This window comes from Xyrauchen texanus, chromosome 8, assembly GCF_025860055.1.
Source record: "Xyrauchen texanus isolate HMW12.3.18 chromosome 8, RBS_HiC_50CHRs, whole genome shotgun sequence".
Taxonomy (NCBI): domain Eukaryota; kingdom Metazoa; phylum Chordata; class Actinopteri; order Cypriniformes; family Catostomidae; genus Xyrauchen; species Xyrauchen texanus.
In genome coordinates this window covers 50,339,339-50,359,338 of record NC_068283.1, presented here as the reverse complement: position 1 = coordinate 50,359,338, position 20,000 = coordinate 50,339,339, and the positions used below count along the sequence as shown (strand labels likewise).

At 43.0% G+C, this 20,000-nt stretch overlaps 1 protein-coding gene across 1 annotated transcript in view; it reads right to left on the bottom strand.

Annotated features, from left to right (window-relative positions):
• Positions 1-10,583: 10,583 nt before the first annotated feature.
• The window catches only part of grin2ba (glutamate receptor, ionotropic, N-methyl D-aspartate 2B, genome duplicate a), a 47,310-nt gene continuing 37,893 nt past the window's right edge, over positions 10,584-20,000 (bottom strand). Inside the window, exons 8-14 of the mRNA XM_052131894.1 lie at positions 19,530-19,683; positions 19,331-19,456; positions 18,936-19,165; positions 18,677-18,837; positions 17,668-17,855; positions 16,813-17,051; positions 10,584-16,690 (exon numbers count right to left, since the gene is read on the bottom strand). Of these exons, the coding sequence (XP_051987854.1) occupies positions 14,564-16,690; positions 16,813-17,051; positions 17,668-17,855; positions 18,677-18,837; positions 18,936-19,165; positions 19,331-19,456; positions 19,530-19,683 (3,225 nt within the window). The 3' untranslated portion in view covers positions 10,584-14,563. The remainder of the gene's footprint in view (positions 16,691-16,812; positions 17,052-17,667; positions 17,856-18,676; positions 18,838-18,935; positions 19,166-19,330; positions 19,457-19,529; positions 19,684-20,000) is intronic.

Sequence of the window (20,000 nt, the reverse complement as noted above, 5' to 3'; positions counted from 1 at the left end):
GTTGTGAAATGTGTCAGAGCTCAACTCATAACACAACATAAGTACGTGAACGCAGACGCACCTTGTTACGCAAGCTCGATTTCACGTGTCAGCGCTCAACTCATAACACAACGTAAGTGAACGCAGACGCACTTTGTTACGCAAGCTCGATTTCATCCATCGTTGCGTTGTGAAATGTGTCAGAGCTCAACTCATAACACAACGTAAGTGAACGCAGACGCACTTTGTTACGCAAGCTCGATTTCATCCATCGTTGCGTTGTGAAATGTGTCAGAGCTCAACTCATAACACAACATAAGTACGTGAACGCAGACGCACCTTGTTACGCAAGCTCGATTTCACGCATCGTTGCGTTATGAAATGTGTCAGCGCTCAACTCATAACACAACATAAGTACGTGAACGCAGACGCACCTTGTTACGCAAGCTCGATTTCATCCATCGTTGCGTTGTGAAATGTGTCAGAGCTCAACTCATAACACAACGTAAGTACGTGAACGCAGACGCACCTTGTTACGCAAGCTCGATTTCATCCATCGTTGCGTTGTGAAATGTGTCAGAGCTCAACTCATAACACAACGTAAGTGAACGCAGACGCACTTTGTTACGCAAGCTCGATTTCATCCATCGTTGCGTTGTGAAATGTGTCAGAGCTCAACTCATAACACAACATAAGTACGTGAACGCAGACGCACCTTGTTACGCAAGCTCGATTTCACGCATCGTTGCGTTATGAAATGTGTCAGCGCTCAACTCATAACACAACGTAAGTACGTGAACGCAGACGCACCTTGTTACGCAAGCTCGATTTCATCCATCGTTGCGTTGTGAAATGTGTCAGAGCTCAACTCATAACACAACATAAGTACGTGAACGCAGACGCACCTTGTTACGCAAGCTCGATTTCACGTGTCAGCGCTCAACTCATAACACAACGTAAGTGAACGCAGACGCACTTTGTTACGCAAGCTCGATTTCACGTGTCAGCGCTCAACTCATAACACAACGTAAGTACGTGAACGCAGAAGCACCTTGTTACGCAAGCTCGATTTCATCCATCGTTGCGTTGTGAAATGTGTCAGAGCTCAACTCATAACACAACGTAAGTGAACGCAGACGCACTTTGTTACGCAAGCTCGATTTCATCCATCGTTGCGTTGTGAAATGTGTCAGAGCTCAACTCATAACACAACATAAGTACGTGAACGCAGACGCACCTTGTTACGCAAGCTCGATTTCATCCATCGTTGCGTTGTGAAATGTGTCAGAGCTCAACTCATAACACAACATAAGTACGTGAACGCAGACGCACCTTGTTACGCAAGCTCGATTTCACGCATCGTTGCGTTATGAAATGTGTCAGCGCTCAACTCATAACACAACGTAAGTACGTGAACGCAGACGCACCTTGTTACGCAAGCTCGATTTCACGCATCGTTGCGTTGTGAAATGTGTCAGTGCTCAACTCATAACACAACGTAAACGTGAAACACCTGCCTGTAGATATGTGAGGTCGGTCCAACGGCTGAAGAGGCAGCGTCAGACCGGCATGATGGCAAAGTGATGTGTCCTGCGGCACCATGCCCATCTCGGGACTCAAGTCTAGAGCCAGTGCTGAAGCGGTCTCATATGCATCAACCCGAGCGGAGTGGCCTCCGCTGAGGACGCCATATGCCCCAGGAGCCTCTGACAGTTTCAGTGGAACCGCTGTTTTCCATCAGAATGCCTTCAAACAGGTCAGCACCGACTGTGCGCGCTCATTCGTGAGGCGCCCTGTCATCGAGACTGAGTCCAACTCCATGCCGAGAAAAGAGTTCTGAACCGGGAGGAGCTTGCTATTTTCCCCGTTGACCCGAAGCCCTAGCCGGCTGAGGTGCATTAGCACCAGGTCCCTGTGCGCACACCACACATCCTGAGAGTGAGCTAGATTTAGCCAGTCATTGAGATAGTTGAGGATGCGAATGCCCACTTCCCTGAAGGGGATAGGGACAGGCCGAAAGGGAGGACCTTGAACTGGTACACCTGACCCTCGAACACAAAACGCAGGAAGGGTCTGTGTCGACGTATAATCGAGACGTGAAAGAACGCGTCCTTCAGGTCTACTGCTGTGAACCAATCTTGATGCCGGACGCTCGCTAGAATGCATTTTTGCATCAGCATCTTGAACGGGAGTCTGTGTAAAGCCCGGTTGGGTCGGTCACAGGATTCAATTTACTGTTCTGAGCAGGCCTCAAATTTACAGTAATAACTATTTCATTGTAAGCACTAAAACTGGAAGAAGTTTCTATTCAAAACCTGACAGGTTCAAATGTTTTCAAGTGTTTTTCCGTCTGAGCTTTATGGAAGGCATTGTTTATAACTGAAAGTCTAATGAGAACTAACTGAATTTTACACGTAATTTGTTGAGAAATATTCGATAGACCTATGTGAATGTATTAGTTGGAGGATTCGATGAGAATTAAGTAATGTTTGATTTGGACTTTTAGTTTAGAAAATCAAATTTTAGACGTAAACACACACACACCAAAAAGACGTCCCCCAGATGTAAACGTACACACCAAAAAGACATCTTCCAGATGTAAACGCACACACACCAAAAAGACATCTTCCAGATGTAAACACACACATCAAAAAGACGTCTTCCAGATGTCAACGCACACATCAAAAAGACGTCCTCCAGATGTAAACACACACACATCAAAAAGACGTCCTCCAGATGTCAACGCACACATCAAAAAGACGTCCTCCAGATGTCAACGCACACATCAAAAAGATGTCTTCCAGATGTAAACACACACACATAAAAAAGACGTCCTCCAGATGTAAACGCACACATCAAAAAGACGTCCTCCAGATGTAAACGCACACATCAAAAAGATGTCCTCCAGATGTAAACACACACATCAAAACGATGTCCTCCAGATGTAAACACACACACATCAAAAAGACGTTCTCCAGATGTAAACACACACACATAAAAAGACGTCCTCCAGATGTAAACACACACACATAAAAAAGACGTCCTCCAGATGTAAACACACACATCAAAAAGACGTCCTCCAGATGTCAACGCACACATCAAAAAGACGTCTTCCAGATGTAAACACACACACATCAAAAAGACGTCCTCCAGATGTAAACACACACACATAAAAAAGACGTCCTCCAGATGTCAACGCACACATCAAAAAGACGTCCTCCAGATGTAAACACACACACATCAAAAAGACGTCCTCCAGATGTAAACACACACACATAAAAAAGACGTCCTCCAGATGTCAACGCACACATCAAAAAGACGTCCTCCAGATGTAAACACACACACATCAAAAAGACGTCCTCCAGATGTAAACACACACACATCAAAAAGACGTCCTCCAGATGTAAACACACACATCAAAAAGACGTCTTCCAGATGTCAACGCACACATCAAAAAGACGTCTTCCAGATGTAAACGCACACATCAAAAAGACGTCCTCCAGATGTCAACGCACACATCAAAAAGACGTCTTCCAGATGTCAACGCACACATCAAAAAGACGTCCTCCAGATGTAAACACACACATCAAAAAGACGTCCTCCAGATGTAAACACACACACATCAAAAAGACGTCCTCCAGATGTAAACGCACACATAAAAAAGACGTCCTCCAGATGTCAACGCACACATCAAAAAGACGTCTTCCAGATGTAAACACACACACATCAAAAAGACGTCCTCCAGATGTAAACACACACATCAAAAAGACGTCCTCCAGATGTCAACGCACACATCAAAAAGACGTCTTCCAGATGTCAACGCACACATCAAAAAGACGTCTTCCAGATGTAAACACACACACATCAAAAAGACGTCCTCCAGATGTAAACACACACATCAAAAAGACGTCCTCCAGATGTCAACGCACACATCAAAAAGACGTCTTCCAGATGTCAACGCACACATCAAAAAGACGTCCTCCAGATGTAAACACACACATCAAAAAGAAGTCCTCCAGATGTAAACGCACACATCAAAAAGATGTCTTCCAGATGTCAACGCACACATCAAAAAGACGTCTTCCAGATGTCAACGCACACATCAAAAAGACGTCTTCCAGATGTCAACGCACACATCAAAAAGACGTCTTCCAGATGTCAACGCACACATCAAAAAGACGTCTTCCAGATGTCAACGCACACATCAAAAAGACGTCTTCCAGATGTCAACGCACACATCAAAAAGACGTCCTCCAGATGTCAACGCACACATCAAAAAGACGTCTTCCAGATGTCAACGCACACATCAAAAAGACGTCCTCCAGATGTAAACGCACACATCAAAAAGACGTCCTCCAGATGTAAACACACACACATCAAAAAGATGTCCTCCAGATGTCAACGCACACATCAAAAAGACGTCTTCCAGATGTAAACGCACACATCAAAAAGACGTCTTCCAGATGTAAACACACACACATCAAAAAGACGTCCTCCAGATGTAAACACACACACATCAAAAAGATGTCCTCCAGATGTAAACGCACACACATCAAAAAGACGTCCTCCAGATGTAAACACACACATCAAAAAGATGTCCTCCAGATGTAAACACACACACATCAAAAAGACGTCCTCCAGATGTAAACACACACATCAAAAAGACGTCCTCCAGATGTCAACGCACACATCAAAAAGACGTCCTCCAGATGTCAACGCACACATCAAAAAGACGTCCTCCAGATGTAAACGCACACATCAAAAAGACGTCCTCCAGATGTAAACACACACATCAAAAAGACGTCCTCCAGATGTCAACGCACACATCAAAAAGACGTCCTCCAGATGTAAACACACACATCAAAAAGACGTCCTCCAGATGTAAACGCACACATCAAAAAGACGTCCTCCAGATGTAAACACACACATCAAAAAGACGTCCTCCAGATGTAAACGCACACATCAAAAAGACGTCCTCCAGATGTAAACACACACACATCAAAAAGACGTCCTCCAGATGTAAACGCACACATCAAAAAGACGTCCTCCAGATGTAAACACACACACATCAAAAAGACGTCCTCCAGATGTAAACGCACACATCAAAAAGACGTCTTCCAGATGTCAACGCACACATCAAAAAGACGTCCTCCAGATGTAAACACACACACATCAAAAAGACGTCCTCCAGATGTAAACACACACACATCAAAAAGACGTTCTCCAGATGTAAACACACACATCAAAAAGACGTCCTCCAGATGTAAACGCACACACATCAAAAAGATGTCCTCCAGATGTAAACACACACATCAAAAAGACGTCTTCCAGATGTAAACGCACACACCAAAATGACGTCCTCCAGATGTCAACGCACACATCAAAAAGACGTCTTCCAGGTGTAAACACACACACATCAAAAAGACGTCCTCCAGATGTAAAAGCACACATCAAAAAGACGTCCTCCAGATGTAAACGCACACATCAAAAAGACGTCCTCCAGATGTAAACACACACATCAAAAAGACGTCCTCCAGATGTAAACGCACACATCAAAAAGACGTCCTCCAGATGTCAACGCACACATCAAAAAGACGTCTTCCAGATGTAAACGCACACATCAAAAAGACGTCCTCCAGATGTAAACACACACATCAAAAAGACGTCTTCCAGATGTAAACGCACACATCAAAAAGACGTCCTCCAGATGTAAACGCACACATCAAAAAGATGTCTTCCAGATGTAAACACACACACACACACACACACACACATCATAAAGACGTCCTCCAGATGTAAACACACACATCAAAAAGATGTCCTCCAGATGTAAACACACACATCAAAAAGATGTCTTCCAGATGTAAACACACACACACACACACACACACATCATAAAGACGTCCTCCAGATGTAAACACACACATCAAAAAGATGTCTTCCAGATGTAAACACACACACACACACACACACACACACATCATAAAGACGTCCTCCAGATGTAAACACACACATCAAAAAGATGTCTTCCAGATGTAAACACACACACACACACACACACACACACACACACATCAAAAAGACGTCCTCCAGATGTAAACGCACACATCAAAAAGACGTCCTCCAAATGTAAACGCACACATCAAAAAGATGTCCTCCAGATGTAAACACACACACACACACACACACATCAAAAAGACGTCCTCCAGATGTAAACACACACACACATCAAAAAGACGTCCTCCAGATGTAAACGCACACATCAAAAAGATGTCCTCCAGATGTAAACACACACACACACACACACACATCATAAAGACGTCCTCCAGATGTAAACACACACATCAAAAAGATGTCTTCCAGATGTAAACACACACACACACACACACACACATCATAAAGACGTCCTCCAGATGTAAACACACACATATATAATATGTATTTGTGTTGTAATGGTGTTATTAGGGTGTTACATATAGTAAGAATAAAAAAGTTATTTCTTATTACTTACAATAGGCGCTTTTCTCTGATGTAAACCTTCAGTGTAGAGTTGACCAGACAGAATGACGATTTAACAGTAGAAATGCTTTTGGGTGTTGATAAAAGATCATTTATTTTATTTACTTAACATATGTATTATTCTAAACATTTTACCAGAAGAAATGATCTCCAATAGTTCTAGTTATTCTAGCTAGTCACAAAAATCTGCTTAAAATGTAGATATGAGTGAAAACTTTACTAATCAGCCGGATGTCCACACTTTCGTGAAATAATTCTTGACTTTACACTGATTTAATACTGTGTGAAATGGCGCACTTTGGCTGCAGTTCTCGGATCATCCGGCAGAGGTCAGTGTTGTGCCATAAAAATGATTTCTCACAACAAGCAAATATCGCCTGTAGTTTCGTCAAATGGCACTTATGAAGTGTTTGATTTGATGAACTGTCTTCATGTTAACCCTCTCTGTACCTCATTCACTCGGGCACATCTCTGGATGAATGACAGCACTCGTTGAAGGGACACTATTGTAAAACAAATACCTGTAAATGAAAGTGTAGCGTTTGTTTTCAGAGCTTGTGACCGTTAGATAACCACGAATAGATGTTAATCACTCCAACAGAATAAATGCGATTCCCCTATTTTTCAAACAGCCCATTACAACACATGATATATGATTTGTCGTTGGCCTGAGAGTTCTGGTCAAACATGAGTTCCCTTTGAGAAGGCGTTTGCTTTAGGACTGCAGTGAAAGTGTCTGTATGAGTTTCTCAGGACCCTTCATCGAGTGAGTCAGTGGAGAGGGCGGAGCTTCAGATGATTATGCCCTCCCCTTCTGTTGCTAGGTAACAGTTAATAAGAGAGCCGGCTGTGGGGGTGTTGAGGGGGGAAGTGTAGGACACAACCTTTCCTGTCCATACTGCTCTTTCTCTATATTACTTACCTCTGCGTGCTGGTTTATTGTTTTATTGCCTGAAAGTCCTTCCATGTCTTTGCCTATCAATATTTAATGTTCCTTGTTGTCATACGTGACTGAAAGGTACAGCGGTTGTGTGAGGGATGACGGTTGAGTGTGCCGTTATTCAGTGTAGCTCATGTGTTCATTATTGTCTCACAGCAGCACACTAAATGATGTAAATATATAGCGTATGGAGAAGCTGATGTAATGCAGGTATCAACAGTGTTGCTAGTTCTCACGGGAAGTCAACAAAGGCTCGCTGAAATGTTGCTAAATGTAGCTCAATCATGTGATGACGTAATTTATAACGCAAGACGTCACATTTGCATATGTAAATGAAATGGCGTAAAGAGCTACTGCAATTCTTTAAAGGTGTAGAACCATATGTTGTTGTTTTTAATCAAACTAATGGTTTAACAATTAGTATTTAATTACTAATCATTTAGCTATGACTAATGAAACGTGTCAAACATTCAGACAGTAGGGATTTCTATTCAGTTATTTATTCATTTTGTTTTGTAATTAAACTGCATTATTGAACAATGGCAAAGTCCAAAGTTATCCTAGCAACAGCACCAGGGGTAGACAGAGGTGTAGTGTTGGGGGTGTTTTTATTACGATTTATTTTTAAACATGGCTCTATATGGCTTATAATGCCTCACGTGGGGCTGTTTTAGAGATAATATGAAATATATCTTGTTTTTTTTTACACATCAGTGTGTATTACTTGTGCCAGTGTTACTGTGTCACAATGACTTTTGACAGTGACACCTCGTCTGTTCACTCTATATACTTTATTACAGATCATATCCATTCAGAATGGACTCGGAAGGACAGGATGCTGTAGAACGCATCTACTGCCAGCTTTGAGATGGGAAGCACTCTTGAATCCAGTGAGAGAACTACTGAAATTATCATCATCACACAAGAGAGGTTTTGACTAATGACACGTTAAAGAACAAATTACATGTGTCCTCGGTGTGTTATTACTTTATTAAAATGAAGGCAAACAAAACAACAAATGTTGATGAGTGTGACGAATCTCACGAGTGGTCAGACTGTCTCGAGCTGGAAACGCTTGAGGGAAAACAATGAGAAATGTCCTTTGTCTGCCACCGTAGTACCGCTATGACGTCGGGTTCTTGACCACAAGCAGTTCCGCCACTGGGCTAGAGGGTGGCCGCGTCCGGCCGTGGCCTCCATGGACCGAAGCCTGGCCACCCCACTGTGACTGTTTTAGTATTTTTTTGGGTGCAATTTTTTGGCACAATTTAGTTCTTTAGAGGTGAAATCATCTCTGTACAAATGTACAAACTTAACATGGTTACCAAGGTCACCAAACCTCTCTGTCCCGGGTGTCATTGTATCCACTCAACGCACACTGAGATGACTATATTCCTGTTAAATCTCTGTGACGAAGAATTCCTCCTAGCAGACTCGGTGTGTAGTAATGATGTTTCATTTGTGAACAAATAGGTGTTTTAGAACAAATCTTTTAAGTGAATCGTTCAGTTCACCTCCACACACTACAAGACTGACTATAGCAGGAGCCAATAGCATTGGAGTGCACGCTGTGAAGGAGCATATCATTGGTTTGACATGCTGAATGAATACGCCCCTTCCCTGAACTAGTCGGTCATTTGAGTCTGAACGACACAACGTCATTCGTGAATGAACTGAATGGTAAACTTGTTCACGAATGAATCGTGAATGATGATCTGCTGAACGACTGAACAAGATGGAGACGTGCCGTTCGTTCAGGTGAAATGCATTTAAGAAGTTTATAGGTATACACGACACTTGATGCCCAATTTATAAATGTGTAAATATGTCTGAAGACGTACAGACGCATTTCTAAAAATTCCACTAAAGAAAATACGAATGGTTGCGCATTTCCATCTGCTACGTCACGTGCATTATCTTCAGGGAGCCGCTTGTCGTGATGGGGCAGCTGAATGATCTTCTTGCTTGAGCAATTGTACAGTAATTAAGTGCTGCCAGGATAGGCTGCAGAAAGTGTCATATCTGATATAAGGAGGGCTGAAATGGATGTGATGCCCATACGCTGCCAGCCTTCGCATACCTGAGCGCCCACATTTAAAACTGTTCTGTGGATTGTGAGGACCCACTTTAAAGACCAGCTAGGGGTTAGACACTTAACACCGGATGTTAAGGGCGTATTTCATAGAATTGTGTGCCAACTTCCAAGGTCACTGTCCCTTCATTGGAACAGTCACATTAAGCTATAGTACCCTCATAACACGTGCATGAATGGGTAAAACACATCATCGTTTCCATCACCTTAATGCACATTTCAACTAATGCAAAAACAAAAATGGTTATGGTGTTAAAACCCTATTTTTAAAGTGTCTTTGTATTTTTGTAGACACGCAGGTTCCATTTGTCTTCCTTTGTCATGTTTTTAAAGACTGACGTTGAAGGCAGTATGTCATCTGTTGTCCCAGTGAACGAATACACTCCTTCACTGAACTAGTCGGCCATTTTATTGTGTTGTGAATTAACTGAATATACTTGACCGATGTGAATGAATCAGTCATCATGAACGATGATCTGCTGCCAGAGAGGAGGAGCTGCATGTCGTTCGTTCAACAAGAGAAGGGGCTGGATGAATTATGAATAAAAGTGAGTGATGACCACACATTACAATGACACACGGACGTTATTGAAGCTCACAGATATTTTTAGGGAAAGACTTCTGATGCTTAAACTCTAAAGTGCTGAAGTCTCTTGGTAGAATTTGAATAAATAATTAGACTGCTTTAGGTTCAATGCGATTACTAAAAAGATGGTAATCTGGCAACATCTGCGGTCACAAAGACGTAACTTGAAGATCTGGTCGCATTCGAAGTGTCCTACTCGCTTTTCTGAAACGAGACAGCCTCAATGACGTATGCGGCTGAGAAGTGTGACCTCCGGAGGACACATCCTTCATAACGAGACACAGCCACAGTCGTTGTCAAAAAGGTTTCCAGAATCCAATGGAAAGCTCAATCCAAAACAAATGCCTGCTTCATGATCAAAGCAAAGGCTTATATTCAAGAGACGGAGGCCTCATTTGCTTGGATTGAAAAATTATGCAAAGTAGATAAAACAGATCAAATATTTGTAATAATTATTATTTATTGATAAAGTTTTTTCATTGCAATGGACATCAATTAGGCTTACTTTGGATATCACTTTAAATCAAAAGGAATCTGAATGTATTTTTTGTTCAGCTTTGATCAAAATGTGTAGGCTATATCGAAATATATCTTTATTGACCAAAAAATGCAAGAATATTGCTATATATTTTTTGCTTATATTGCCCACCCCATCACATGATTATTCAGCCCTTTTGCAGGAAAAACCCTATATTGTGAAATACCATTACTTGTACCATTATATAGAGTTTTGGTCATATCGGGCACAAACAGAGCGCACACACTTTTGTCTTGGTTCCGGAAGTATTTTCCCCAATAATTCCTGCCATTGTGATTTCATAAAATCCATCATAGAAGAGTTGTGCACCATGAACCAAATCAACCCGCTCTGAGGTCAATCACAACATCACAAACTTTCATTTCCAAAATATTTCTGACAAATCAGACAAAAAGACAAAAGGTACAAGACTGTGAGGGAATGAACTACAAACCCATAAAGCATTGCCCATGACGTAATCAAATTAGAAATGATTGAAAAATATGAAACTATTGATTTAAAGTTGTTGATTATAAGGATAAAAACAATACATTTCAATTTTACAATTTACACAAATATCTAAGTAGTTTGAGTGTAGTGAGAGTGAAATTCACAGTGCATCATGGGTAGTGTAGTTCTTCCCCAGTAATTCTGCTATTAAACATGATTGTAAATAAATGACATTTAAATAACACAGACCGATGCCTTCGGCACAGCATATACCATCGATTAATGACCTCAGAGCTCCCGTAGAGCTGTCTTTAAAAGTTCGTAAGTTATCGTTAATAATGAATTCCCCTACGGAGAAAAGGAATGGGATTGTACTTCCAGAACCCGGCTGTTGCGCTCTTTAGATCTATGTGGTTTAGTACGGTACAGTATGTATAGATATTACAGTAGATATGTAATACAGTCTGCTGATAGTACAGTGCATGATGTCATACAGTAGGTAGATAAGGCAGTACAGTATGTGTAATAATGTAGCACAGGATGAGGTGGTACAGTAGACAGTGTAGTACAGTAAGTGTAGTGCACACACAGAGAAACAGAGAGAGAGAGACTGAGATGAGCAGCAGGTAGACAGACGCCCTGTGAACACACCAGAGAGAGAGACAGACAGCGCAGGAAAAGCGCCCGTGTTTTATTGGCTTTATTCAGGATGTGAAAGAATTCTGCTCCCTCATTTGTGTCCTGACTTCATACAGTCATCAAAACACTCTCACTGTTAAAGTCATTGAGGTTTGTGTTCATAATGTCATACAAAAAGAGCAATTCTCTCATTATTATATACACAATCTGTACAAGAATCGTTGTATAGATGAAAATGATGTAAACATTTTGGTAACGTGATTTTACCCCATAGAGAAACGATTCACTCATTCAGCTCGCATTCTCTTGCACTGCAGTTGCCATGGGAACAGCAATGTAACATCCATGGCAATGCCATAGCAACAAGAGTATTTAACATAGAAACCACTCTCGTGCACGTGTTTATCACCATTCATGAGCGACACAACAGATGGAGTTTGTAGTGATATGACTATAACAACAGGCCGTTTCTTACCTGTAGAATACTTCAAACCAGCTATACTTACCTTAGAGTAATGAGAATAATAATGAGAGTTACTTATATATTGCAAATACACTAGGAAAATGATAACTACAACTATGCCTAAAAGGCGTATTTTCTCTATGAACACAAGAAAAATGTTGATTTTCAAGCATATAAAGCTCAAGCTATAGCAGTGAGGGATTATAAAGAAATGTGTGTGTGTTCTATAAACGTATTAAACGGCCAGCGTTAGCTGTGACAAGAACTCAAACATTCATTACTGCGCTATCAAAGGAACATTTACACTGGGAATGCTTTGATATAATAATGTACTAAAATGAACTGAAGACAAGAGTTACTCGAACTGTACAACAGAGGAGCTGAAACATTATTCTGTGATAGTCCTAAAGTGAGGACAAGACCTCACGATAGCATTACACTTAAAACCATTGACACTCTATAAACATCCTATTAATGTTACAAAATCAGTCATTCCTTAGAAAGGGTTCAAATGCCCTGCTTTACATCATAATACATACTCTATGTGTGTGTGTGCGCGTGAGTGTGTGTGTGTGTGTGAGTGTGTGTGTGTGTGTGTATGTATGAGTGTGTGTGTGTGTGTGTGTGTGTATGTATGAGTGTGTGTTTGTGTGTGAGTGAGTGTGTGTATGTATGAGTGTGTGTGTGTGTGTGTGTGTGTATGTATGAGTGTGTGTGTGTGTGTATGAGTGTGTGTGTGTGTGTGAGTGAGTGTGTGTATGTATGAGTGTGTGTGTGTGTGTGTGTGTGTGAGTGAGTGTGTGTATGTATGAGTGTGTGTGTGTGTGTGTGTGTGTGTGTGTGTATGTATGAGTGTGTGTGTGTGTGTATGAGTGTGTGTGTGTGTGTGTGTGTGTGTGTGTATGTATGAGTGTGTGTGTGTGTGTGTGTGTGTGTGAGTGAGTGTGTGTATGTATGAGTGTGTGTGTGTGTGAGAGGTGTGTGTGTGTGTGTGTGTGTGTGTGTGTGTGTGTGTGTGTGTGTGTGTGTGTGTGTATGTATGAGTGTGTGTGTGTGTGTGTGTGTGAGTGAGTGTGTGTATGTATGAGTGTGTGTGTGTGTGAGAGTGTGTGTGTGTGTGTGTGTGTATATGACTGTGTGTGTGTGAGTGTGTGTGTGTGTGTGTGTGTGTGTGTGTGTGTCTGGAAACCTTCTTCAAGAGGTGACCAGACGTTGAACACAACTGAAGGGAATCTTAGCAAGGACTATTTAGGAAACTAATAGAGTGAACTAAATATATCCACGACAGCACTGCTCAGCTCTGTTACACCGTAGTAAAAGATTAAAGGTAAACTCTTAAATGAAGCTGGTTAGGAGGCAGTAAAATATCAGAATTAAGTAATAAACATGAATTTAAAAAGAAAACTATTGATTAAAACATCACTTATCATGAGTCGTAATGATTTTACTGCACTTTGCATATTTTAGTTTTTGTTATTTTGTTTTGTTTTTAATTGTTATTTTGGTTATTTGTTAAATACTTGAAAAAGCTATAGTAAAGATTGACCTTGTCTGTATATATAAAGAGAAATGTATTTACAGGCAAAACAAAGCGTTGATACTGACCTAACTCTATTATTTCCACCTTCATGTCTTTCACCATCTAAACAAGAGTCACGTGATATGAGAATGTAAAGGTATCTCAGGGCAAATCAGCATGAATTATCATCTGATATGAAATACCACGGCAGTAGAGACTTGATTATAAATGACTGGCATAAAACGCTGCAGAACGGAGCATTTCCATGCTTCCTTTGATGTGGGACTAGAGTGATCACATTCAAAAATCCCTAACATTCACCTAGTCACTCCACATCTGCAGCCAGAGGCCCCTAGAACTGGGTTAGGAAAGTGTAAGTAAACCATGAGACCATGGGAAATAAAAGACAACTGAAACCCACTGGAATTCAACAAGACATCACCTGCCACCAGAGTCTTCACAGCATCTCTGGGGTACAGTTATTACACTGTTAATCAAATCAATGAGCATCTATTAGACTTTCATGATTGTATCTTCACAAAAAAAAAATTTCAACACTGGGCCTTTCTGGTATGAGGAGAGCAGAGATGGCAGCCTGGTGACGGATGGAGGTGAAACAGGCCATCTGCTCTTTTGCTCTTCTTCTTAGACTCACTCAGCAGATGGACATCCTCTTGTTCTCACAGCTCGTAGAGATGAACCATTGGTGTAAACGTGAACTTCACAGGAAATGACTTTCAATTCTCTCAAGTTCTGTGTGTTCTGCTAAAATCTGGCTGTAGAGTTCTCAAGATAACAATGTTTCCCTGTTCTTTACAGCAGCGGCATTCAGCCCCAACCTTTATTCACCCGCTGTCTTTCACACGTCAGACTCAATGCTGGAGAGTTTCTCATATACGTGTCCATTGCTGCCATTGAAAGGTCGCGGTGGACCGAGGCTGAGCTTGCTGGTGTGGTGGTTTCCGATGCACAGCTCTGCAGGGAAGCATGGGGCCAAGTTAGACATCACTCCTGAAGTGGCAGATGCTGGCAGGAAGGAGGTCACGCCCATGGGGCAGCACAAGTCGGCACACTGCTGCTGCTTGCTGATGTAGTAGGACTTGGAGCTGTGCAGCAGACACTGGTCATCTCCAAATGTAGGGATGAAGGGGTTATGGTTGGTTCGGTCGGGATAGAGGGATTTGGATAAGGAGTGAACAGGCCCCTCCATCAGTCCTCTGTCTTTTAGGTCCCTCTCTCCCACAGAGCGTCGATGAGGAGTGCCCTCTCCCGCTCTAAACAAACCGACCTGCGATCCTGTGCCCTTTTCCCTCTCAACACCTCCATAGTAGAGCGGGTCATGGTCCGTATCCTGACGCTCGAATACATGTGCGAAGGGACTGGAGGCATCCATGCAGCGCTCTCTCTCCTTAAGGCTTACACTACGCGGTGGTAATAGGGCTCCACCCACACCTCCTGCCCCGCCAAACCCCAGTGTCCCACCTATCCCCCCTGCCTCCTCTCTCTGTAGGTCCACAAAGGTATCGTAAGAATGTTGCCTGCGCATCGGCTTCCCGCTGAAGGCTCTGCGGCGCTGCGCTGGCGTCTGGCCTCTACTGCCACCTCCCAGCTGGTCTAATAGGTGGTTACTGTCCTCACTGATGTCATAGAGGTTGCCTGATTTCTTGCAGGCTTCACACCGCATACAAGTAGCTGAACTGGGGCGGCTGCTCCCTAGTCCTCCACCCCCCGATGCCACACAACTACTGCCGCTGCTAACATAGCCCACACTACCATGTAGAGGTCCACCCCCATGCAGGGCAGTCTGTTTGCTCCCTGCGCTGCTGGCACGACAGGTACGACATTCCCATTCACCCCCACTCTTGCTGTCCATCTTCTTGGGTTTGCTCTTCAGGAAGTCATCCACAGACACCAGGCTTGTGCAGTTTCCTCCGCCTCCCCCACTGGGACCATCTGTAAGATCCACGTGCTCCCACTGTGGGACACCTTCTTTTGGCCGGAACTGGTCCAGGTAGAAATCTCTCAGGCTTTCCTTGTCCTGCAACAGGTATGACGATGAGTTTGCACCACCTCCCCTCTTGCGTTCTGATGGAGGAGAGGCGGAGCGATGACCGTGGTGATGGTGGTGGCGGCGACGGTAACCCAGCTCAATCTCATCGAGTTCACGCCGGGACTTGGCCGACGCTGGTCGTTTCTTCAAGCTGTCTTTGTACTGCTTCCGTTTCTTAGCGTTGCCCTCTAGGTTGCCGTAGGTGACGGTATGAGTGGAAATGTCAGACATGTCTGAACGGATGTTTCCATCATCACCTCCACTACAGTACCAGTCATGACCTGCGATGTATCCAGAACTGGAGGCTCCGCCTTTAAATGAAAACTTCCCATACAGGTTGGCCAGTCCCTGCTTCAAGCCCTGCCCAGATGGAGGAGTTTGGCTCTGCAGTAGGTCAAACTTGCTCATGTTCCTGTGCGTCAGGGCAGAGCGTGGCTGCGTGCTGAAGATGGGAGCGACAACCCCACCTAAACTATCACAGTCAAACATGCCTCCCTCCAGGGAACTGCTGGAGCCCAGGCTGTGGGGGTGGTTAGGGAGTGGGCCAGTGAGCCCTAGGGTCGAGCCTTTGTGGTGGTGCAGGTAGTGGTCCTGGTACAAGTTACTGTCCTTCAGGTGCAGGTTGCCAAAGGTGCGCTCCACCTCACTGATGTAGTCATTGAACATGTTGTCCTCAGGCAGGTACGGGACCTTACAGTCCGAGTGTCCGGCTAGACTACGGCGGTGATCACTGATGTCGTACACAGATGACTCCCTGCGCATGAAGTCGAGGGCGCTGTGCGGGGAGCCGTTGACCCCAGAAAGAGACGCCATGTTCTTGGCGGTGCGCAGCAGACGCAGGATGTTTGAGTGAGTGTTCTTGATGGTGGCGGAGGGTGAATTCAAGTCTGAACTCTTCTCTTCGATTTCAACTCCGTGAATGCAGCTATAAATCTCCTGCGGGTTAGAAAGAAGTTTCAGATTTTCAGCATAAACAGTGTGTGCATGTGCAGTGTTCTCATATGCAGTTTGTGTGTGTGCCAGTTTATATGTTGTGTATGTTTTAGAACTAGACTTACCCTGCTGATGGCAAAGGTGATTCCTGGTTTCCCAGAACACACACCCATGAAGCAAAAGCGCATATGCCAGTAGAACACATGTTCAGCGATGAAGGTGATGAGTGACAGAGCCATGGCGGCTCCCAGCATGTAGAAGACACCCGCCATGTTGTCCACGTCCAGCTGACTGCTCATCACTTCATTCTTCTCATGGTGGCAGATCCCGGTGAGCCAGAGTGCCTCAAACTCCTCCATATCACCTGAGGCACACGCACACATTAGAATACTGAGGAGTGTCTAGGGTGTGTATGTGTTTGTCTGTGGCGTGTGATGGACTTTTGTAATGAGGCAGAGAGTTTTCTTTTTCTTTTATTCCAATGTGAATTCATATTTTAGTTCCATTTGACTTTTACATGGTTAAATCATATAGAAATGTGATATATCTCAACATGTAAAACGCTTAGTTTTATTATTATTATTTACATTGTTTTAATTCAGATCAATAATCTGCTCCTCTGTAATACTGGCATGGAGCTGTACCTTTAAGAGCAGGTGCTCACTGAAAACCAGCTTACTGACACACCATTACACGATTCAAGTCATTTTAAGGACATTTTGATTTGGACGTGACCAAAAGTGGAGTTGTCCAAGTAGGTTAGTTGTTTACTATGTAAATATTTCTACACTTCCATCAGCTCATCCCATCATAGTGATAAGCGAGAGTAGACGTGCAGGTGGGCTTGATCATATTGATTGACACATTTATCACATTTTTGAAGAGGTATGGCCTCTCTTGCCTCCCTGGAGAAAATACATAAATGTGCGTGCGTGTGTGTGCGTGTGCGTGTGCGTGTGCGTGCGTGCATGCGTGCGTACCGTCTCCAAACAGCTGAAGGATTGCGAGGTCCACTTGTCTTTTCCATCCAGAATCTTTCTGAATTGCGATTCCGTATCCAGTCGAAGCGAAGACTTTCCCTGAGCCGATAGTGACGAGTTTACAGCCCTCATCTCTACCAGCCATATAATTCAGCACTGCAGCGTCATAAATAAACGCATCCAGCTTTCTGTCCACAAACAACAGCACAACTCAATATTAGAAAAGTTTAATTATTTAAATATTTATATTAGATCTGTCAATCGATGAAAGCGATCATATTTTAATCAAATGAATTACATGATGTGCAGATTCATTAATCGCATAAGAATATTTGCCGATAAATAAAAATAATTGAAATAAACTCAAAATTCAATATGTGATTAAATAATTCTGACTAATTGTCCAGAATAGATAGATATGTATATTTATACATATATATATATATAACAGAGAAAGTGTGGTTTGATATCTATAGAGCTGGAGCGTCGCTCACTGCCCCCTGCTTCAATCGCTCCGCCGCTACTGTAGGAATATTATGTCTGGGGGGTGATTAATTATGTTAATGTTTAACAGATTTATTTATATACAATTAATCACACTGAATGAACATGTTAAATCAACAGCCCTAATTTAAATATTTATCAAATATTTAAATATTAAATTATGACAAATTGCTTGTTGTATTCTTCATTTGGATAAACGCATCTTATAATGACTTAATGATTACAGTTTTTAATAATAATGCCCATTTCTCAGAAAATCAAACACGATTCAAAACCAGATTAAATGTTGCTTTAGAACGTATTGAAAACAAACGTACACGATGACCATTTGCACTTATGTGAAAAGAACAGCATTACTGTACGTGTCCGCCCAGGACGTCGTTCCTACATCACAGGTCATGGAACTGTATTGTTGCTTTGGCCATGTAATGTAGCGTTATATCAGCGTTAGAACGTTTGACTGCTAACAGAGGCATCATTTATATCATGTTCTCCTGCGTCTCACCCTGTTTTCAGACTGTACAGAGCTTCATCAACGTTACGCTGGTGGAACTTCACCATGTACGAGTGCATCTCTCTGTAGTTATTGCGAATGTTTCTCTCGGTGCTGCCGTTTGGGACTGTCCCAAAGCGAAATGGCGGCGAGAAGTCGTTCGGTCTCTGAAACTGGAGAATAAAAAAACAGATGACTCCACAAGAACTGCATTTAATATTCTCTGAACTTACTAAGAAAAGACTTCTCTGCTCAAGGGATCCATAAGTACCTTTTTATCACTGAGTCCCGACACCTGGTCCACGTACTCTTCCTGAATCATAAATGCGGCCAGATTAGCTGTGTAACTCGCCAGGAAGATCACAGCGAAGAAGGCCCAGACGGACACCATGATCTTGCTGGTGGTTCCTCTGGGGTTCTGCACGGGCACAGAGTTGTTGAAGACCAAACCCCACAGCAGCCAGATGGCCTTCCCAATGGTGAACGATGGACCTCCAGCCTCTGAGAAACAACCGTTCAACAATTGTCATTTTCATATATTAATCGTGTTACTTAGACGATATCATTAATCAAACGTTTGGATCACAATAGAAGCATTTCCTCTAGTGGCCTCTTTTGAACCTCACTGTATATATACAGCATATAACTGTCTGTCTGTCCAGTCACCTCTGCCGTCGGCGAGACAGCGGTTGTAGCCCACAGGACTGAAGTATTCAAAGAAAAACACAGCGAAGGCAGAAACCAGCAGCAGCATCACAAACATCATGACCCAAACATCTGCGCTGAACGGCTCTACAGAGAGACAAGCACAAGTCAGATGGATGCTGGTCATTATGACGTTGAACCTGAACTGAGAGTCCCTCACCGAGGAATGCAGAAGGTGACACAGTGCCGTTGCTACGGGAGACCATCACACTGATGCCCGTCTCTATGAACGGCACAGAGAAGTCAATGACCTCTGACCTCTCCTCATTGATGGTCAGTGACCCCACGGCCATATGAGCGTTCTTCAAAACCACCTGCAGTCAGACAGACAGAGAGAGAGACAGCTCATGCGATCAGATTAGCAACAGAGTGCATTTTTTACTTGTGATTAGTTCAAATAACTTAAAGGGTTCAGGGATATTATAGTCTTTGATCTTTTGACCTGTAAGAGTTCGTTGTACTATAAAAACATTGTAGAGCGGAGGAGGGCGGGGCTGGAACGACATCAGCCTGATGGGACACACGAGGGATAATGGCGGCCGGAGGTTTACAGGTATGTGTTTATGGTTAAGTTGATCAAACATGATTTATATTGTCAAGCCGGTTCTCGCCTCCTCTTTCCCTTTAACCC